Raw genomic sequence first — 23,911 nt, 5'->3', positions numbered from 1 at the left:
CATTTCTCCACATCTACCTTCTGAAATTCTTCATAGGCATAACAAATGTCAAAATAAAATATCTCATAATCTTATAAACTTTCTTGCAGTAGTTAATGTAGACTATACTAGGTTGGAAATTGTTTTCTGGTTTAAATGTTCGTAGTAAATTCTCCCAGCTTTGTTCTATCACTACCTTTGCCTTCTCTTTAATGATAAGAAAGAAGAAGGGCTGTTCTAGCCGCAAATTTTACAGGTAAAAACCTAACTTGAGTTTTTTTATTGTTTCTGTATTGTTAACTTCTCATTCTTTGTTATATTTTGAATGTCACCTTTATATTATTGTCCTAAAATTAATATTTTATGATGGACTTGGGTTTCTAAAACCAAAATTGCAGATACTATGTAGCTTCACGTGATTTCCTAATGTATTATCTTTAAGATGTGCAGTAGTAAGATCTCTATTATATATCTCTTCTGCATCAGCAAAGCAGGCCTCTACATTTACTGAGTTCCCAAATTCACAAACACCATTATCCACCAATGTCACCCAACCCAGAAATTGACTTTTATTCTCTTTATATCTAATTGCAACTCTGTTTGTCATTCTGATATTTCTTCTCTGGTTTTAATCACATTAGTCATTGGAACTATAGCTACAACTTCTAGTTCATTTTGCTTCTTTTGTGGTTCCCCAGCCCATGGCAATATCTTGAATACATCGTGAAAAGGCAGTTTTAAAATATCCATTTCTCTGGGTGCTTCTATACTTCAAAATGAGTACTGGTAATTTAGCACCAAAATAATTTAAAATTCTTTAACATCATATTTTCATACAATGTAACCTTAACTTAGTTTTGTGACTTCAATTTACTTCACAGATTAATTGCATTCTTCACTCATGTAAATTTTCAGGATTTCGTAAATAAACACATATATAGATGTTTGTGTATGTGTGTGTCTATACATAATTTGCTATATGTTTGGCACTGTTCTCAGCACATTACAAGTATTAAATTATTAAATTTTCTTAAGAGTCCTAAGCATTAACCACTGTTACAAACATCATTTTGTACCCAGGAAAATAGTGCGAAGTGTGAGTTTAAGTAACTTCTCTGAAGTCAATATGTTAGTATGTGTCACATCTGGCACTTGGACAGATCATCTGAGTCCAGGGTGGCTTCTCTCTGCATTGCCACACTGTCTAGAATGACATATAACTTCTTCTAACATTCTATGCTTCAATTCTGTAGTGTCTCATAACTGTTTTCTCAGCTCGGAAACCACGCTGTTATTCTTAATCTGATCTGATAATGTATGTTATTATTCTATATCATAGTTCTGATTTTACTATTTGCAATTTCTTCTCAGTGCAAACTACATCTCATTTATCTGCACACCAGCTAGATACATTGTCTAGCAGTAGAAAGATTTATTTAATCAGGTATAAATATATTTTACAGTTGAAATGAGTTATGATGCAGCTTTAAAAACATTACAATGAATCTTTAACTAATAGTCGAATGATTATTAAACTGATATTTACTGATTTAGGCATTCATATAGACAACTGACTTGTTCAGTAACATGGAGGACAATGAAAATAATATAATCTGCTATGTTTTATATACTTGTTCAGAATTTATGACTTATTTTTATTTAGTCTGGCAATAGCACAAGGCTGGAGTGATAGAACAGGGGCTGGAGTGATAGCACAGCAGGTAGGGTGTTTGCCTTGCACAAGGCCAACCCGACTTCGATTCCTCTGCCCCTCTCAACAGCCCAGCAAGCTACTGAGAGTATCCCGCCTGCACAGCAGAGCCTGGCAAGCTCCTCATGGCATATTTGATATGCCAAAATCTGTAACAAGTCACACAATAGAGATGTTACTGGTGCTTACACGGGCAGATCGATGAGCAACAGGATGACAGTGATACAGTGATACAGAAATAGTAGTTTTATACATTATTTCTAGTTCAGGTGAGGTTTTCAATGTATATTTATTATAAATATGTGTTTTACGTTATGCATATAAGTTCCTAGCATAATAAAATAGGTTTTATGAAAATGATTTTAAAGTTTAATAAATCATTTCAAAATATGAAACTGCGTTTCATATCTCTTCTTAAATCTGATTTATTTTATTAAGCATATCTTTGAGGCTCATTCATAAAGCATATCATATCAGCAAATGACAGATATCCAGCTCTCTCTGTTTCTCTCTCTCATTCTCTCTTTTCCCACCCAAAGAACACATGGGAATAAGAGAATTCCCATTTACTGTTTATGGAAATGTAAACTGCTACAATTGTAATGGAAAGTCGTATGGGAATTCCTGAAAAATATAAAAAGAAAAACTCAATATGATGCAGTTTACATAATTTTTTGGTACTTAACCAAAGATAATACAAAGACATTAAAGAGAAGTATTCACATCCCTAAATGATGTTTAAAAACTGTTACTCTGGGTGAGTGCTTCATGAAAAGTTTCAGTACACTCGTATACTTACCACACTGCTGTGACTCATCTGAGCCATCGTCACAGTCATTGTCATGGTCACACACAAATTGCTTGGGAACACACACTTTATTGTGACACATGAAGGCATTTTCATCACATGTATTGTTTGGAGCTAAGACAGATACCATGGAGAATAAGGTTAGTGGAGCACTTGTTTTATTTCTTTAAATATAGACAATTGGGGAATATATACTGTTTTATTTACTAATTTAACAATTCAATTAATATTTGGTAAATATTCAATAAAACATGTAAGTACATAATATGTATCATATGCCTATTAGTAAATATATGAATATCAAACTTATGTGAAAATATATAATAAATGGCTTTAGTATTCACATAGTAAACAATTCTAGAGTGACCCTGGAATTTTAAGCCATTCAGCAATTTGCAGTTGTTGAAAATGAATTAAAAATTTCTTTTTTTTTTTTTTTTTTTTTTTGCTTTTTGGGTCACACCCGGCGATGCTCAGGGGTTACTCCTGGCTCTGCACTCAAGAATTACTCCTGGTGGTGCTCGGGGGACCATATGGGATGCCGGGGATCGAACCCGGGTCGGCCGCGTGCAAGGCAAACGCCCTACCCGCTGTGCTATCGCTCCGGCCCCGAATTAAAAATTTCTTGTGTAATTTTTTAAACAAAGAAATTACTCTACTTTTGCAGAATTTTCCCTCATCTTGTTTATATTAGCAAAGTAATCAAAACAAAATAGTGTTTCTTTGAGAAAAATAGTCCAGATAAGATCAAGTGTTAATGCACATGATCGAAGAAATAGGGGAAAGTAAAGGACTGAGGAAGCGACTCTTTGGAGACAAATATAAAACTTTTAAGGGGATTCAAGTAAATTAAGAAGGTGTGCTAAATGAAGATAGTTTATAAGTCCGATCAAAAGTAACAAATTGGGAACATACACTTCTGAAACATAAAAGCAATCCTTTTTAAATAGTGATCAGTGTCAGTAGTGTTCTAGTGAGGCTCCTAATTCATGGGAAAAAATGGTTGATCAAATGTGTAATAAAAAATGGCAAGAGTTGGGGCCAGAGCAATAGTTCAGCAGGTAAAGCATTTGCCTTGCACACAGCCAGCTTCAGACTGATTCTCAAAATCACTGATGGTCCTCTGAGTCCCTTAGGGAGTGATCTCCGAGTGTAGAGTCCAACAGTGTGACCAAGTCCCACTTTACCTCAAAATAGCAAAAGTTGAAAGGAGAGTATGCAGAGATAGCAAACGTAAATAATGTAATATGCATTGAATCAGAGAGCTAAGGGGATCATTTACATTAAAAACCCTTTCTGATATGTAATAAATAAATGAGGATCAAAGATTTAATATATTTCTATTGTCAAGTATCAGCTATATAAACTATATTAATTAGAGTTATTGTAATCAATTTATATTACACACAGAGAGCAAATCACTGTTTTACACTAAAAGCTAATACAATGTGAAAAATCAATGTAGATCACCTAAAAAGGAAGTAAAAGCAACAACCATCTGATATATATAATTGTAGATTACTGTTAAAAGGAAATTTTGTCAATACATTTCCTAGGTAATTTTTATCTGTGTCTTTAACACTCAACTTTCTTGATGCATTTTTTCATTATATTTGAAAGGAGTAATAAAATTGATCTGGCAATTTTTTAAGAAAACTATATAAGGAATATGAAGCTGATAATTCTATTCCTGGTACTTAGTAGATTCCTAGGTGCTCTTTAACAGGCATTTTCATCTATTTAAATTATCTCTGTGTTCCTCATGTTTCAATTAATTTTTATGAAATTACTATGTGATTCCCAGGATTTTTTACACTATATTTCTTGTGTTGACCTATTACTAATTTCTATATAGCTTTCTGATATAAAAGGCATTATAATTATTCTTACAGAATCCCAGATTGTTAGAAGAAAGATGTCTTTCTGTTTTCTTTTCTTTCTTTCTTTCTTTCTTTTATTTTTGTCTGTCTGTTTTCAATGCATTAATAAGTGAAATAGAGACATGAATAGGTTAACACCAAAAGAATCTTTGGATTTAATCAAGTGTGATTTATTTTTATATTTTTATTTTCAAAAACCATTTAGCTGCTACATAGGAGTCACATTAGAAATGCCCATTATAGTCAAATTAAAACTAAGTTACTAATAACTCCTCTAACTTTGAACTATGTAACAGTTTCTATAGCTCTAGTGAATTATGCCAATCCTAATACATGAATTATTCTTTAAAACATTAAGCAATAGGGGCTTATTTGGCATTAACACTTTCAGGTCACTTGAGTGCAATTTGTTGTATTTTAGCATAATTTACTTAATAGCACCCATGTGGTCTTAGAGTGTTAATATGCCTACCAGGGTGTTAAGTTGCTACAATAGCAACAATATACTGGGACCATCTGGATCTTGAATTGATGCATAATCCTATATTATGTAGCCCTCAGTGGCCCCATTGACCTTTATAGACACACATATCAGTTTCAAGATCAAAATGAATTATCCTATAATAACACATGTTTTGCACACACTAACTTGTTTCAAAGTTTGCCTTTCCCTTCTCTGTTTTAACTATGCCTCATTTACATTCATTCATGTCTACACACACTTATATTAGGGTTCAAACACAGTTTTAAAGACCTGGAGACAGGTCATTGGAAGGATGATTGGCAGAATTCATTTTAATGAGCAGAGTTCACAGCAACTGTTTCTGATAAATTGCTCAGCTCAATAGCTCATCTATGTGACCTTGGAACCTACATTCAAATAGCCAATCTTTTTATTCTCCTGATCACACGAAGATATTTATATAAATTTTTGCTATGAGTTCATTCTCTGAAAATTTCCAGAGGTGACCATGCGACCAGAAACTTAGCAAATTATCTGACCTCCAGAAGTATTCCTTTAATCCTCTGACTTTATTTCATCTCCATCTATGCTGTTTTCACCTGACCCAAAGGTTAATACCCTCTCCATAGGACTAATGGTGTTTACTGCATTCTGATCAGTAGATATTTTGGAACGTGGTGATCATGTGCAGAGCATCTCGGATGGACAACCCAAAAGTCCGTATTGTGGGGAAGGGGTAGGGGATACTGAGAATAATAACAAGCCTGATACACTCCTGTACATTAGGTAAGTGCACTATCTTAGAAGAAAATTCATAAACCAGTGAGCCCTTTTGTAGCACTCTGAAGAGTAGTCAAGGAGGTGGCTGAATTTTATTCAACAACACTCCCTTACTCCAACCTCCGATTTCACTGACCCAATTTTAGAATCCAGTGCTTGGGTCAGTAAGAAAAAGATAAAAAAGGGATGTGGTTATTACTGTTTAAAATAAAAAAAAAAGTTGAGGATGCTGTCGCACCTTTTTTTTAAAAAAAAAATGTTATTAAATCACCATGAGATAGTTACAGGCTTTCATGTTTGGGTTACAATCTCACAATGATCAAACGCCATCCCTCCACCAGTGCACATTCCCCACCACCAATATCGCCGGTATACCCCCCCTTTCCCACCCTCTCTCTCCCTCCATGGCAGACAATATTCCCCATATTCTCTCTCTACTTTGGGGCGTTATTGCAACTTCTATTGGAGTTTCACCCTGGCACAGATTCATACCGCATCCTGCTGTGGAGAGTTCATCGCTTCCATTCGGACAGTCCCTCTCGCCGTCACAAAGCCAGTGACGTGGCACACAGGCGTGGGAGCCAGGGCAGCTGAACATGTCGGCAGCACAGGTGATGGAACCTGAGACCCAAAGAAGAATTTTCATTGAGATCACTGCATGTCCTACGGGAAAGGTCTGTCATTTAGGTTTCCTCTAGAAGCGGGGAAAGCAGGAGACAGCTGCTGGCAAGCGAGAGATTATAATCAGATACTTCTCTTGATCCTAAAGATATGTGTATGTCTTACACCCCTGTTATCCTACATCTTTACCCATTCTCATTGCATTTTCTTCCTGAATACACGTACTGTCGTTTTTACATCATGTAGAAAATAATACGAGGTTTCCTTCCTTCTGAAACAAAACTGGGCCAGAGATAGTACAGGGATCAAGAAACTGGTTTTGCAGGCAAAAAGGCACTGGTTTCACCCCTAGACCTGAATATGGTTTTCTTAGCACCATCAAAGTCAGGAATCAGTCCTGAGCACTACGTGGTATGCCTCAAACACTCTCACCCCCTTCTCCTACCCTGCAATGGAGCAAAACTTAGAGCACAATAGAAATGTCTGATACTATTTTGAAAACTATTCAAAATGTTAAAATTAGTATTTTGTGATTGCTATATCTAAATGCGCAGCTATATACTCAGCATATAAACTCACTAATTTTCATAATAGATTTAATCAGCAGAACTGTTATTAGTTTCATTTCACAGAAAAGAAAAATAAGTTGAAGATCAGAACAGTTGAAAAGTTTGCAGGAAGTTTCAAGTTGGCCAGGGTACCAAATATTGAGCTTAGAACCCTAAAACTGATTAGAAGTGAGTCTCTATTTTACTTCACATTTCTTGAAATTTGCCAGCCATTTACATCACTATGGGATGTCACGAATTTATCTAACCCTCTAGACTTATAATACTAGTTACATCCACCCCTGAACTTCCAGCACATTCCCATACCCAAAGAGGCACCTCTTTCTTTGTAATAACCCCCCTCACACCTTTCCCTCAGGTAACCACCAAAATAATTCACTATTATAGGTGTTTGGGGAGCAGAGGGCAAGTGTGGTCATTTTTAGCAATTCACATTACATATATGCACCAAACACCTTCTTTTAATCTTTGATGTCATTATTGTTACTTTCCACTTTGTGTTGTTGAAAGAAAAAATATATGCACACATCTTTTGCCCTCTTTATACTTAGTAAGCAGATCTAATCTACTGTTCTCTCCTCTATCAACTGACTGTGTTCTTCAAAAGTATAGTAGAAAACAAAATTTATTGAATATGGTCATTATCAAAAAGAACACAGGACATTTGTCTTTATTACTTCTGGTGGTTATAGAGAAATGATATAAAAATAGAAAATGATTATCTTTACTAATATATCCTAGTAGCTACACATGTGTATTCTTTTGTATACATATAGAGAATGCACATGTGTACAGATTTACATTTTAAATTACTTGTCTGTTGTTCATGTAAAATTTTGAGTTAATAAGTAGTGTGATCTACAAATAAAACACTATTTGTTTTATTTTTCTCACTTTTATGTGAGCAAAAGATATTCATAGATGCTTTAATATATGTTAGGATCAGTCAATAATGTTAATATCTCTAGAAAGAAAAATATGACTAACAAAGATAATTTAAGATGTGCTTTTTCAAATATTTAATGCAATTATCAAATACCTTTAGGTAGATTATCAGTATAATTTTGCATTTAAGTTGTGGAGTCATGAGGGAAAAAGAATTCCCTTGCAAAATGGTTAATGGACTTGGGGCAGGGGAGTTGGAAATGTAACAAAACAAAATCCTCTGGGTATTTTTTCCAACTTAAACATGCTTGCCATGACATAATACTTTAACTTGGAAGACAGGGTGGAAAGTGATTATTGAAAAGTCCCCCTGGTTATTCAGATTTGCTCTTTTAATTGAAGATCAGTGCTTGAATAGAATAGAGTTCAGTATATCTATTAGTCGGAGACATCATAAAAAATCTATTAAATAAATGTTGTTCTCATTTAGATATGAATTTACCTGCTCCTATTATGCCTTGAGTGCCTCTATAATGAAATTCTCTTCCTGTGAAAATTGTTTCATCTTATTCATTCTTGTTTACATTTTCATACTTGGCATAAGAATACAAAATATTCTTTCACCATTATACTCTCAATTAGTAATTTAATTTCCATAATATTTTTGGATTTTGCTTGAGATTTTTAAAGAAAGCAACAATTTTTTACTCTAAGGAATATTTTATGTACCTAAAACTCCTTGTGTAATTTCTTATTAACATTCCAATTTAATCTCAAGGTAGGCATAATAGATATCACATCGATTTGGCTGTTGAGAAATTTAATTATTTATGACCTTGAGAAACCTACCATCTGAGTTCCACTATCTGTGAAACGAGGGACAGGACTAGATAATCACTAAGATACTTTGTGCTATAAAATGGCATAAGGCTCTTTGCAGCTAATTTTCTGGCTCCCTTGATAGTGTTCAACAGATTCCGTGTTAAGAGCATGCCAAAACATAATAGTCAATTGGAAAGAAAATGGGTCAAAGAAAAACCTCGTGACTTCACTCTGTAGTTACCAGTGCCATCTGGAGACACATTGCTTTCTTCACGAAATAAATCCCAAGAGCGAGGAAGACAAGCTAAAGGAATTCTACCAGATTCATCTTGTGAGCACACTCAAGAAACTTATTTGGGACAAGTTACCATTTACTGATCAAGTATTTCAGAGTGCTTTGATCCTGTCTCAATCATCATTGAGTAACCTCTAGTAACCACATTAATGTACATGAATGTCTCCTCTTTCACCTAGCAAATGATGAAGCTGCTCAAAACTTTGGTTTACAAAATAAAATCCTCAGAGGCCAAGTAACTCAGAACCACTGTGTACTTAGAATAAATGGATGACTACTTAATGAATTAAAACCTTTATAATAAGAACAAGGTGGTTCCAACATATTCTTAGTGAAGAAAATCAAAAGGAGTAAAAATGAATTTCATTTATATATGGTAAATAGAAAAAAATGTATGAACAAAGTAAAGCTATTTTTATCTATGACTCCAAGATGAAACTTGTTGTTAGTAAGCAGGAGTTCAGGAAATAAATCAGATGAAGAGGGTTATTTGCATATTGGCAAATAGGATAAGTTTAATGATGAATTTAATGTAGTGATATATAGTGATATATATATGTTGGTTTTTAATGATGCACATCTGAATCTTATTAGAAAAAAGTTGCTATAATATTAAAAATCCTCACTTATAGAAGTATTCTGTTATACTAAATCATATAATGTAACTGTAAAGAGAAATAACCTGTTTTTATGATCCTATAGAAAAATTGAAAAGAAAAACCTGTACATCATGAAAATACTGAGTTTTCTTAGTGCAAGTTAATTAAAAAAAAATAATATCATGGGGAACAACAAGACAAAACCCAGAATGTGTTTATAGTCACATCAGTGTATTTGGAGTTCTGTAGAGTCACATCAGGATATTAAGTATTTTGAGTCACATCAGGATATTAAGATTCTATATTTCAGAACTGGGCTGACATAGCTCAAAGGCTGTAGTACATGCTTTGCATGCAGAGGGCACAAGTTCAATCCCTGTTCCTACTTGAGTCTTTGAGTACTGCTAGGATTGGCCCCATGAGCCCCTTGCATGTAACTCTAAAATCAAATTAAAATACTGTTGCTGCTGCTGCCACTACTGCTACTACTATACCTTTTCATACATTTTCATATTAGAATATTTTGTATGCTAAATGTTCTCCCTCTCCAGAACCTGGCAAGCTACTGAGAGTTTCCTGTCCGCATGGGGGAGCCTGTCAATTCCCAGTGGCTTATTCATATGCCAAAACCAGTAACAATGCTGGGTCTCATTCCTCTGACCCTGAAAGAGCCTCCAATGTGGCACTGTTGGGAAGGACGAGTAAAGGGAGGCTGCTAAAATCTCAGGGCTAGGACGAATGGAGATGTTACTGAGACGGCTGAGAAAATCGATGATCAATGGGATGACAGTGATACAGTGAAATGTTGAAAACCACTGAGAAAAAAAAAATCCTTTAAACATGGAATCATTTGATCCAGATAATTGAGTAATATATAGTTTGAAGCATATTTTTGTTTAATTTTTTGGCTTTGGTTTATTTTTGGGTTTGGGTCACACATATATGTGACCCAAATGGACTTAGGGTTTAATCCTGTTTCTAGATCTGGGCTCAGGTATCACTTTTTGTATTGCTCAAGGCACAAAACCAGGGTCAAGTGAGTTCAAGGAAAGTGGCTTTGCCCCTATACTCTCTCTCAGGCCCATTTTTAAAAAATGTGTTACCAGTTTAGTAGTATATAAGATGTAGCTTGCATTTAGTTAAATAGACTTCTTCTTTGACAAAGGAAAAATATGCCCATTACCATTTTACTTAAAAATAAATCAGGTCATTGATATGTGTAGATATAACAATAGCACTTTGAGAAATAAGGGAGGATTCAGAAGATGCAGAATGTAGAATGAGAACATTTTGTTTATATACTACACATTGATCATGTTAGTAGATAGCAATATTTCTATAAGGTGTGTATTTTACACCTCTTTATAGATAAGGAATATAATGGAAAGTTCAAATGTGGGAAAATAACTTTGTTTAAAGTTAGATATTATTATATTGTACTATATTGTATATTGTATATTATACTTTGAAAAACCAGCAGTATCACTAAGCCATTACTGTAAGTAAAGAAAAGGAAGGAACATTATAATATTTGCAAATAACTTCATTTTATCTCCAACAGTACAATATTCTATGTTATTCTCTCATCGGAAATATCCTACTGCCATTACTTAGATTTAAAAGTATTGATAAGTATCATATAGATACTTAAGATCACACAAGTAAATAGAGAAAGATTAACATGCATAGACTAGTAGAACACTGATAAAGTGAAACTAATTTTTAAAATTACAATATTTTTTCCATTTGACCCTTAGAAAGTCCAGTTAATAATTACTTTTAAACTGTTGTTAAACATTTGTGGTGGATTCAAAGCAAAATATCATCACTGTGGCTGATATCCAGTAAGAAAATATGCATATACTTATATGTATTCATATGTATATGTATATATGAATGTTTATATGCACATATATATTTGTACACACAATTGCTTTTTCATGCTGTATCTCTAACATTATAAAGGTGAATTTTAAAGTATATTTTAAAATTATATCTTTTATTTACCTCTCACTTAAAATAATTCAATAACGATAGCACAAACACACAAATATCATGTACTCATAATTTGTTTGAATCTAAGAATAATATTTTTAGGGAAATCTATAAATACTTATCAATAATTAACGTATGTTCAATGATTGTATTCAGGTTATAGCAATTATTTATTTTTAAAATTCCATTGAAGACCGGAACAATATAAATATATATATAGGTAATGCATTCATTTTATCAATATTTGGGATAAGTACAAAATACTGGAAATTAAATGTTAAATTTAATGAATTGAAAATAAACTCTTATGTATGCTCTGACTGTTAGAGTCTATATACACATATATTGCATGCCTATCAGTGAGTAAGGAACCAGAAAAGGAACACTGACCACAAATGCTATCACTTTCGTCTAAGCCATTGCCACAGTCGTCCTCTCCATCACAAACCCAGTGGTGAGAGATACATTTTTCTTCAGAACAAGCAAACTGGTCCCAGGAGCAGGAAGAGTCTTAAAAAAAAAAAAAAAAGGCTCAACCAAAAGGCAAAAATTGAGACCATCGTGAAACAGGTACAACAGTGAAAAAAGTTAACTCTGCTAAAATCAAATATTCTACAGTAAATGAAGTCTTTCTGCTTCTCTGTGGCAATTCTATAATATTTGGCAACTTAGTTTTCATTTCTTCTGAATTTCCAGGTTCTGCAATTATCTCTTAATTTTAATACTTAAGGATCTGTTCTTTGAATCAATCTTCAGTCACTCCCCAATATATTTGTGGAGAGTGACTGAAGATTGATTCACATATGTTAATATACACATATCCCATTGATATATATATACAGATATATATATGTATGTGTCTATATCACTGTCACTGTCATCCTGTTGCTCATCGATTTGTTCGAGTGGGCACCAGTAACATCTCCATTCTGAGACTTCTTATTACTGTTTGGCATAGTGAATACTCCACGGGGAGCTTGCAAGGCTCTGTCGTGCAGGCGGAATACTCTTGGTAGCTTGCCGGGCTCTCCGGGTGGGACAGACAAATCGAACCCAGGTCTGCCTTGTGCAAGGCAAATGCCCTACCCTCTGTGCTATCGCTCCAGCCCCTCACATTTTCCTATTAACCCTAAAAATATTTTTAACAATTTCTATCTTTAAGTATTGACTTAGATGATATATGAAGAGAGACTTTTAGAAAAAAAAAGGTATGGGAAAAATTAATCATTAATTAATTAATTAATTAAAATTAGTTAATTAATTAAAAATTAATTAACCAGGATATAATGGCTTCTGTCTAGAAATCATAAATATAGTTAGACTACTTTTTTGATAATTTTATTTAGATATGGCTCCAATGTAAAGATACACAGTATCTCAATCAAACCAAATACACTATCACGTTTTATAACAATATTATTTTAAGAGAAGATTGACTTTTTGTAGAAGACTGATTTTAATTTTTTTTATAGTCCATTCACCAGTATGTACACAATTTGTGCTAAAATAAATAGTGAATATGCATTGTTTTCCTACAGAAAATGCATTTGGGTTGGATATCACAAATTCCCCAACAATTTTCCATAATGATTTTTTTACAGAAAGCTTTTTGACCTTGCCAAGTATAATAAAGTGCCCACCACAGAAAAGATTTATGTGGTGAAGATGGGAGTTTGGAATTACAAAATTAAGAATATTATTTCATTGCTATACTTTGTTATAGAGAATATTCATAACAGCTAGAGTTATAGAAAGTAATGTGAGCTAAATATTCATAGCAAATTAAAAACAACTTTAGAATCTAAAGTTAATAAGTTTACTAAATTGATAGAAACTAAGCTTTAATAAATTTTCTTAACTTTAAAATTGCATTTTTTAAATTGGTAGAAATTTTTAAAATGTTTAGAAAAGAGTTAAGGTAGAGTATTCTCTTACTGCTATTAATTCTACTGTTGTAATTTAAAATTTAATAGTTTAATATTTAATTGAATTTTAAATGAATGTCCAAAACAATTAAGAATGTTTTTTGTGTAAAGTCCATAGGTATGGAAACACCAGTAGAGAAATGTAAAATTGACTTTAAAAATGGAGAAAAATGTAGTATCTCACCACAGTGGAATTCATCAAGTCCATCCTCACAGTCTTTCTGGCCATCACATACCCAGGTATTCAAAATACACCTCCCACTAGGACAACCAAAATAATTTTCTTCACATTTGTGTTTGTTTTGTACTGTGATAAAATAAAGAGTAAACTGTTAAGTCATTTACATGAGTCTCTCATTTCTACAATGTAAGTAGACAAGAAAACAAAACAGTAAATCTTTTGGACTTAAAAAAAGATGTAAGTAATAAGGCACTTAAAATTAATGCAATATTTTCATCAGAATTTCAAAGTAAGGAACACTGAAAAAAAACTTAAACCTCTGAGATTAGTTTTAGACAAAAGTTAGACAAAAATTACATCTGATCTAGTACTGATTCCTGAAACAAAAAGTATGCTAAAGGAAGAATGGGTTAAGTCAAAATTATGTTAAATATATTTAATTAAAAATAATAAAATAACACATAATTTTAAAGTAAGTGGGCCCATTCCATATGGAATGGAAACTATTTTTATTCCATAGTCAAATAATGTAATTTTATAAAAAGCATTGGGAAATCTTTGCTAAAATGTGTGACCTTGATAAACTTATTGCTCTTGAAATTTTGTGCAATTTGTCAGGTTTTAAATAAGTAGTCTGTTTTAAGGGAGCAAAACAATTTGCAATGCAATTTCTAGAAAATTCACAACTTGTGAAACTTCCTGAGAAAAAAGTATCTCTTTATAAAAATTACTTTGCAAATTATATATGTTTAAGTCTTTAAAATATTATTATTATTCTAATCTACAGGCAAGCATATGAGGGGTGAGATATTTTTAAAAACTCTGTGTCCTCTATCCCTTTGCACTTTAAGCTTTGCCAAGTGTTTGACTAATGTATCTACAACAAACCACAAAGTAACCAATAATGTGCATTCCAATCACTCTATAATGGGCCCTTATTATCATTTTATGATTTTTAAAAGTTAGCACAAATTACTTCTTTGTACAAATTTTAGTTTTTTTTCTTTTTAAAATTAAATCACCCTGAGATGCACATGACAAAAGGTTATACATGAGAAGCTCTCTGTACCTTTATTGCAAGCCATAATGTCCGGAAAGAAAAGAGAAAAAGCGAGGGAGAGAGCAAAGAGAAAAGTCCCTGACACAGAGGCAGGCTGGGGGCTTCTGGGGGAAATGCCCATTGGCCAAGGGGCTGGTACTGAATGTTGTGTCACTGAAACCAAATCATGAACAACTTTGTAACTATCTATCTCATATTTCATGGTGATTCATTTTAATTTTTTAAAGTAAACTTGTATGTACAAAGAGAAAAATAATTTTAAGCAGTTAACCATGAAACTGAAAATAATTTACAACTGAGTTTTTCTTAGACAGTTGCCTACATTTTAACTTAAGGTATTTCAACTGATCTATTACTGGCTTCCTGTCTGTTCAATTGTTTCATTATTTTCAGGTCAATTTCCATCTTTCTCAAGAAGAATAGCACTGCTGTCCCATTGTTTATCGATTTGCTTGAGCGTGCACCAGTAACGTCTCCATTGTGAGACTTGTTGTTACTGTTTTTGACATATGAAATAAGCTATGGGGAGCTTGCCTAGCTCTGCGGTGTGGGCAGGATACTATAGGTAGCTTGCCGGGCTCTTCGAGAGGGACTGGAGGAGTCGAACCTGGGTCGGCCACGTGCAAGGCTAATGCCCTACCTGCTGTGCTATCTCTCCAGTCCAGAAGACCAGAATAGTAGAAAACAACATACTGACCACAAAAGATATGGACATATATATGCTTATACATGTATACATTGAACAGAATCACAGCTTCTGAGGCTGCAGAAACAGTGCAGTAGAAAGGGCAATAGCCTTGCCTGCCCTTAACCCAGGCTCAACTTCCAGCACTCCATGCGATGTCCCCAAGCTTGCCGGGAGGGATCGTTGAGTGCAGTCAGGAGTAAGCCCTGAGCAATACCTGGTGTGTAGGTGTGTATCGCTCACACCCCTCACCCCACCCCTAGTGGGGTGAGAGAGAGAGGGGGGGGGAGAGAGGGAGAGAGAGGGAGAGAGAGCGAGAGAGAGAGAGAGAGAGAGAGAGATGCCAGGAGTGATAGTTGAATCATTGAGTGCAGGAGTAAGCCCAGAGCAATGCCTGGTATGTGTGGCTCACCTCACTCCACTCCCAGAGTGAGAGAGAGATAGACATACAGGCAGAGAGACAGTCAGATAGAAGAAAATGAAGGAAAAAAAGATACAACCTTCTTTCCTTCAATCCACAAAGAGCTTTTTCTCCATCTGTAACATTGTGAGTGATCTTTACAAATTACCCATTCTAAGACTTAGTCATGAGTTTTTAAACGATCCATAAAGAGCTGAATATGAGAAAGGAAACTGATCCAAATAGAGATTTCTTGAATATCATTTCATAACCCATTATATAAAATACAGGTCTGTTTAGAATATGGTGATTACTTTTATTTTAATCTATGATCTAAAGTTTAATCTCAATCATCAAAAATGAAATTTAATGAGATTAGTCTCTATAATTGGTCTCTAGATTGTAAAGAGCATTTTCCTTTCAAGAATTACCTGGGCATTTTAATTCATCTGAATAGTCTCCGCAGTCATTAGATCCATCACATATCCAGGTTGGCAGGACACACAGTGAGGTAGAATTACATTTTATGAACCCTGTGGTTTTCACTCCAAGTTTATAGAAATGTGTACAGTCTGTATCATCTAGGAGGAGGTAAACAGAAAAATGAAAACACCTCACCTTCAAAGATTATGAGCTTTTTATGTAGGTCATAGAGACAAGACAAGGTAACCTCATTTGAAGAAGTAAATATGCAATTATCCTACACAACAGGGGTTAATTACATATCAATTTTGGACGAGGTTTAGAAAATGTTGGGTAGCATTCTCGGCAATGCCAAAAGTTCCCAGTCATGAACAAACAAAAGGTAATGAAATGTCTTACTGCAGTTCTTTTCATCTGAAGCATCTGCACAATCTATATTCTGGTTGCACCGTGCTGATCTCGGAATGCATGTCCCATCTGCACAGCGGAACTCAACAGTGGCACAGGTGGAAACTAGAAAGAAACAGGTAAATATATGAAATATAAACAACTCCTTGACTTAACATTTTGAGTTAGCTTCTGAATTTTCACTGCTTCATATTTTACTTGATTTTAACTTGATCATTGTGAGAAGTCGAACTTAATTCATGGTCCCTACCTCATATGTCTTCTCCAGTAAACCAGTTCTTTCCTCTCTCGTGGTATATGAAATACTATGCAGTAATTGCGTTTTTATGTATCTGCTTCTTCACTAAATTTCAAGTTCCATAAAAGCAGACATTGTATCTGGTGAGCCTTGAGACAACTTACCTAGTACTGAGCCATACTAAGAAAACAGAACTGCGCTGGGAAAATCCATTTCCTTTGAACTTTAAAAGGACAAAGCTAAGATATTTAGCAAATACCTGATCACACACAGGGAATTCCCAATATGGTTGCCAGAAGTCAACCGCATTTGCTATAAGAAATATAAGGAGGAAAACCAGAGACAGAGAGAAAGAAACCACTGATCATCTGCTTTGTTATTTGAACATGAATAACAGTGTTGAGATGTTCCCCCATGCTATGAAATACTCCATCAGGTGAAATTATTACTGACATCAGATTCAAGGAGTGTGAATGCCTCATGCCAAGAAATGTAACTGTGTTATGATTTGTCTAGTGTTGGAAAGTATGACTTTTCAATTCCTTGCAAATGTAGATAAAAGTCAGCTTCAAGATGCTACTTCATAACATACAGTTTGCACAGAATAGCTTATTCTTAATCATATATCCCCTTCTACATTTCTTACACATTCATTACCACATAATGTTTTCTAACAATATGTTGTGAACAGATGCGTGGCATGCTATGTGCATTACATTAACTTAGGTGAGATTTTTATTATGAATTCAAATTTGCACAGGTTGATTATGCTAATGTACAACTGAAGGGCTCTTTGATTATGCCACTTCTACTAGTGTTGATATTTTAAAGAGTCTATTTAATTATAAATACAAATTATATCAATTGCAAATGGTTAAAATGCTATCTTAAAATATGTAAATTTTACTCAAGGGTGTATATGTCATTTTTATTTCATAATGCAATGTTCTTATTATATATAATTATATCTTGCAATTATATCCTTATTTGTGTTTAAATGATAACTAGAATAAATGTTTTATTTACAATTTGCAATTGTAATTGTCTCACTGTTTTGTTTTGTTCATTAAAAATGACAACTTAGCATATGAAACAGATAATGCTATTATAAGTAGAGATAAATATGCTGTTACAAACAAAAATATATACACATATTTTCTTATATGTATGAAATAAAAAATCTCTATATTTTTCTCTATTACATATTGAATTCAATATTTCAGTGGAAATGATAAGTGAAAACATAACACAGTAAATAATCATGACATTTACATTTGGTGTTTGACTTTGCTATTGATCAGCAGTCTTAAGATTGTTGTGTTCTAAAAGATTCCGTGTAATCCCTTTATTTATAAGACAGCATTCATTTCTCTGTGAAACAACATTCTGGATAGCTGTAGTATTCCTAAACAAGATTTTTTTATTAATACACTTGATATGTTATTCTACGTGTGCGGTTATATTCTAGGCCACCAGGAAGATTTCAGGAGTGACAATTACAGCCCACTACAACATCTTGATTTTCACACAGGCTTCTACTGAGAATGCTTTGTGGATATGTCAGGGAGCTCATTTGATTAGGTTTTGCTGGTTGGAAAAAGAGACAAATTATGATTGCATTAGTATGGAGGTGGTGTTTCAGATGGCTGAGAGGATTGGATATTCAGGGATTTATAATTATGGAGTTTCAAATTAGTGAGAGCCAAAAAATGATGGTGAGATTAGATATATAAAGCTAGTAGAACCCAGTGATGTATAGAAATTCTGAACAGATGGAAGCTATAAGGAATTAAGCCCTAACTAGATGAAAGGAAACAAGAAACTTGGGCTTTGACAAAAGCAGTTAAAAACAATATTTATAAGAATGGCAGAGGAAAAAGGACAGGCCAAGGGATCATAAAAATTGAAGAAATGATGAAATATTTACAACAGGCATTTAAAAAATGTTTTAAATCAATAAAAAGGCCGGCAAGTATTGAGGAGAGCACGATGAGTCTAATAGAGCATATGACATGTGCAAATATGAATAGTTTCTTTACTTTAAATCCTATCAACACAGATATTCTGGCTTCACATAGAGTTAAATAAATTTGGGACTGCCAAAGAGTAAAATAGAGGTGACAATGACATTACACATAGTAGATGGAGAAATTTGTAAGCTAGAGGAACAAGTTGGCTGGGATGATTAACACCTCCATTAGCAAAACAAGAAAGGAAAAGTGGACTGAGATGGGGATTATGAGGAGGCTCATTAAATAAGTGAGTAAATGAATCTTCTGCCAAAACATTTTCCTCTATTCTCTATGCTAGTTCCACTACATTCTTTCCTTACTCTGTTTTGATCAGTGGAGTATTGAAATGTGTTTAACCATTTTTTTTAGGGAAAAAGGAGCTGGAATCTTTAATTGTCAAGTGAATATAAAAGCTTTCTGACAAATTTTCCTCAGGCTAAAAGTCCTGAAATAGAGAAAAGAAAATAATATAGTCCGAATAAAGATAAGCCAAGTGAGAAAATACTAAACTTTTCCCTCTAGATAGTCAAAAGAAAGAAAAAAGTAAGCCAACAGAATGTGAGTGAAAACTACTGCGTCTACACCAGAATAGTAATGAGTCCCTACAAAGGAAGATCTGACAAGGATCGTGGATCAAATGCAGTGGAGAAAGTATATCCATTCTTTCCCTTATATACTTTCTTAATTTTCCTATTTTATTCTATTACATTTTTCCATGTGAGTTACAATATTTAATAGGACAGACATAATATAAAATCAATTGGCCATCTTGTGGTTTTTCAGTGCTTCTTATAAATAACTTTGGTAAATGTTTTTCTTCCAGCTCCCCTAAGCAGCCTGTAGCCCAGGCAAAGAGACAGGGGGAAAAAGGCATTCAACTTGCCATCATATCTCTTCTACTTACTTTCAAACTACATCTTTTATTTAATTTTGGTTCTGCTCTAAGGGTAAGCAAACCCATAAGGAATGATGATTTCTTCTCTGGACAAGCTTATTGTTTTTCTTTAGCCTTCTTTGGAGCCCTGAAAATTTTGCTATGACACCAGGAAAAAGCAAACACCAGCCTCCTCTTCTTCACGTAGCCTCAGACTACTCAGATCTGCAGTCCAACAAAAGGTGTTCAGGTGGTCCCGAAAGTTTGGGTACTTCCAAGGAGAATATTTATATTCAACTCGACAGAGAGGAAGGAGGGGTATATTGCATTCTCCTAGAATCTATACACATAATCTCTCCCAACCAAAAGAGGAATATAGAATGACAAACTTTCTGAATAACTCTTCATATCCCCACAGCTAGCCTGCTGTCGAAAGCTCTCCGTCATAAAAGGAACAGCTATAAAGGGGCAGTAAATAAAAGATTTATGAGGATTTGGTGTTTTGCTTTTTTTCAAGGGAGAAGACGAGAAAAATAATTCCTTGAAATAACAATTTTCACTGTGGAAATAGATTATCTGTCTAGTGGAATAAAACAATGGTGATATTAATTATTATGAACAACTGAACTAAACAAAAGTAAATTGTACTACAAATAATTTACAGATGAATTCACCATAGTCTTATTCCCTGCAATATAAAAATTCCTGGAAATATTGATTTCTTTTAGTGCACCATTTTAAATATCTTTATGGTTTACTTTCTTTAGTTTTAAAAATCACTTGTGGTTTGTGACTGTGTGTGTATGTAAGTGTGCATGCACACACACATACAGATATATGCAAAAAGGCTCTTCAGTTATATTGACAGAAGGAAGTTTGAGAAATAACTCTTTTTCAGCACTCTATGAGCCCTCACTTATTCCTTCTTATCCATTATGTTTCAGTCTGTGTGCGTAGTTGAGTTTCTTGATCCTTTCTGATTTCAAATAGGCAAAGTAAGTAAAAATAACTTTAAGGCATACTTTTATTGTTTAAAATATAGAATTGTTATGAACTTATACATTATCACTAGTATTACTTTTAATACTACAGAATAAATGTTCTGACAAATAGTTCACAAGTACAATAGTTCTATAATTCTATACAGAAGAATATGGCTTAGAAAAATCAAAAATGTAGACAAAAAGAAGGGAACATTTTCAGTTATTTTTGTAGTTATTCAGCAGCAACTGTTGATGTCATTAGGAAAAATAAAGCCTATTCTAAGCATACTTCAAAATTTCTAAAAGTGCCATTTAAATGAAAAACATAATATTTTAATAGACTATGTGATAATTAGCATGTTTTATAAATCCAAACACATCAACTACTTTGTTTACCATCTTTGAGAGAAACAAAAATCTCATTTTCAAGATAATAAAAATACTAACTGATCACTATTCTTTTTTATAAAAAATTCTACATTTTGAACATACCTCTCATTTCCATCACACTCTAAAATTGATATCTTTACCTGTCTTCTAGATATGTTGAATATGTTTTCCTCTCCTCCTCACAAATAATTCATAGAAAATACACCCACTATTTTGATTTCCTAAATTCCTTCTCTAATTTCTTCTATTAAGATTTGTCTATTAGTTTTGTGCTTTTCTTTTCTTTTATATCAGTCTCTTTTATTTTAAATTGCAACAAGTAATTCTGATGCATGCCTGGAAAACAAAGCATTAATCCTTTGAGCTTTTTCTCCATAATGACTCTTAGATCAATAGGTCTCATCAATGTTCATGTTTATCTGCTTAATGACTCACTCATATGAGTTTGAACCCTGAAAGCAGGCTTATGAGCCTACCATTTTAAAAAATATCTGATGGGCTCAGGTCATAGAAGAACCTAATTGCCACACTGAAATATTTGTCATTTATTTTGCAAATGTGAGGACTCCATTAGCTATTCTATATTAGTGCTATGGTTATAAACATAAAAAGCAAGTACTTGTATATCATTTACTATATGTCAAGTTCTGCTCTAAACATACTTAATGTTGACATCCTTATTTAATTGTTGGTTCTTTCCTTGAGTTTGGGAAACTGAGATACAGGTTCTATTTCTTATATAGTCAGTTAGCCTGCTGATGTGTCTCAGTAGTGATAGCAGAAAAATATTAGTCTTGGTATGAATAACAAGCAGATTTATAAAAAATGAAGATATAGCAGTATAGATCAAAGGATTACTCTAATACATTGTTTATTGCAGCATTATTCAGTCTATAATACAGAAACAAGTCAAGTAACCAAATTAGATGATGATCAATTTGTATTCTACACAATGGAATAATATTTAACATGGAAAAGATACAATTTTGCCATTTGTAGCAAATTAGAAGAAACTTAACAGAATTAAGTGAAGAAGAACAACTTTATAGAAATGAACAGAATAGAGTAAAAGAAACTAGAGTTGTTGAAAGTAGATTTGAGGATGTCCAAAAGGAAGAGGTTGAGGATTGAGTACAAGTATAAATGAGGTTCTAGTGAATAGTGGTACTTTTATTTTTCTCTAATTATTAATTATTATGGTACTGGAGATTGAACCCTGGGTCACATTCAAAACACATCCTCTACAGCTGGTCTACATGTGGATTATATATATATATATATATTATATACATTCATATATTTCATATATATGGAAGATTGATGATAAGGCTTTTTCTTTAGTGGTTAGGAAAATTATGAGTATTTGTAAAACTAAGAGTTGGAGATGAAGGGGAACAATTTTGAAGCAGTAAAATTAATTGTGTATAATAGAACTTTCTAATACACAATGAGGTATAACTGGAGAGGTGAGAGCAAGAGTTTTGTAGTGAGTGTTAAAATAAAAAAGAAAAATGAGAATGTGGTCATGCATTTCATTTAATGCTAATAATTCCATTCCAGCAAACTTTCCCAAAGCCTGGTCTATAGATGTTAGTGTATTTTATAAATTGAAAGGTTCAAATCATAGTGCAGTCTCAGATAGACTCTGTAAATGTTCCGGAAATGTTTATGGTAATAATATAGGCTCATGTAATATGCATTTACCTTTGCAATCTAATTCATCGGAATTGTCTCCACAGTCATTTTTACCATCACATAGCTTGCTGTGAGGAATGCAACGACGATTGTAGCAGGGTTTGAAACCTTTCCGGCAGCTTCGATTTTCTTAGAAATAAAAAGGGAAGCACATAATTATAAGTCCTACAGAAATATTTCCATGAGAAGAAAGTCAGGTGAGGTTTTATTCATCAGAACTCAATTGTGAATCTTAAAACAAGTTTTGTAGTGTATATCAAACCTCTTTATTAGAATATTCATATTCTATCAAGTGGTTCCTGCAGTCAAGAGCCTTTTTGACTGCTTGACTGCAGTGACTCAGATGTGGATATATCTTCAAATTACACCCACACAATTGTTTTTGGCATTTCTGTCAGGTGGAACAAAATTAAAATATATTACTTTCAATTTCGAAGAAATAAATTTCAACCTTAAAGGAAACAAAAAGCTTTCCAACCCTTACCTTTATTCCTCTCTGCATCTTGCAATGCTATATCAAAAAGAACTGCGACCATAATCCTGAATGAATATTCAGATATGTACACCCTTCACTTTTCCATTTATTGATTTTATTTATTTATCCGGAACCATTGGGAAGGACGAGTAAAGAGAGGCTGCTAAAATCTCAGGGCTAGGACGAATGGAGACGTTACTGGGCCCGCTCTAGCAAATCGAGGATCAATGGGATGATAGTGATAGTGATGGTGATTTATTTATTTACTTATTTATTTTTGGCACACCCATCTGTGTTCAGGGCTTACTCCTGGCTCTCTGCTCAGAAATGACTCCTGGTGGGCTCAAAGGACCGGTCTGGGATGCTGGGGACTGACTGGCCCTGGGTCTGCCGCATACAGAACAAGCAGCCTATCTACTCTGCTATCTCTCTGTTGCAGAAATGCATCTTAAAGTTATATAAAAATAGACCTGAGAGAAAGCACAACAGGTAAGGCACTTGCCTCATATGAAGCCAACTGAGGTGTGATTAATTCCTGAGGCTACCAGGAAGAATCCCTAAGTGCATAAAGCCAGAGATAAGCCTTGGACATCGTTGTAAATGGCCAAAAATAAATAAATTAATGATATAATATTTTTAAAACCTTCAAAATTTGTTAAAAAAATTATGAGATTTTTTAAAAAAAAATACGTGATGAGAGTTCCCAGTTTTACTATTTGCATCAGAATTGAGCCCTGGTAATATCTGCCATTTAT

General features: G+C 33.7%; 1 protein-coding gene across 1 annotated transcript in view; it reads right to left on the bottom strand.

The window, feature by feature from the left end:
• LRP1B (LDL receptor related protein 1B) overlaps positions 1 to 23,911 on the bottom strand; it is a 1,943,003-nt gene that overhangs the window by 309,559 nt on the left and 1,609,533 nt on the right. The window contains exons 47-53 of the mRNA XM_055124030.1: positions 22,691 to 22,810; positions 16,481 to 16,594; positions 16,090 to 16,239; positions 13,517 to 13,639; positions 11,798 to 11,917; positions 6,114 to 6,242; positions 2,490 to 2,612 (exon numbers count right to left, since the gene is read on the bottom strand). Coding sequence (XP_054980005.1) covers positions 2,490 to 2,612; positions 6,114 to 6,242; positions 11,798 to 11,917; positions 13,517 to 13,639; positions 16,090 to 16,239; positions 16,481 to 16,594; positions 22,691 to 22,810 — 879 coding nt within the window. The remainder of the gene's footprint in view (positions 1 to 2,489; positions 2,613 to 6,113; positions 6,243 to 11,797; positions 11,918 to 13,516; positions 13,640 to 16,089; positions 16,240 to 16,480; positions 16,595 to 22,690; positions 22,811 to 23,911) is intronic.

Source organism: Sorex araneus, chromosome 1 (genome assembly GCF_027595985.1).
Source record: "Sorex araneus isolate mSorAra2 chromosome 1, mSorAra2.pri, whole genome shotgun sequence".
In the NCBI taxonomy this organism is placed as follows: Eukaryota; Metazoa; Chordata; class Mammalia; order Eulipotyphla; family Soricidae; genus Sorex; species Sorex araneus.
Note: the sequence above shows the minus strand (reverse complement) of the source record. Positions and strands in the feature narration are given on the sequence as shown.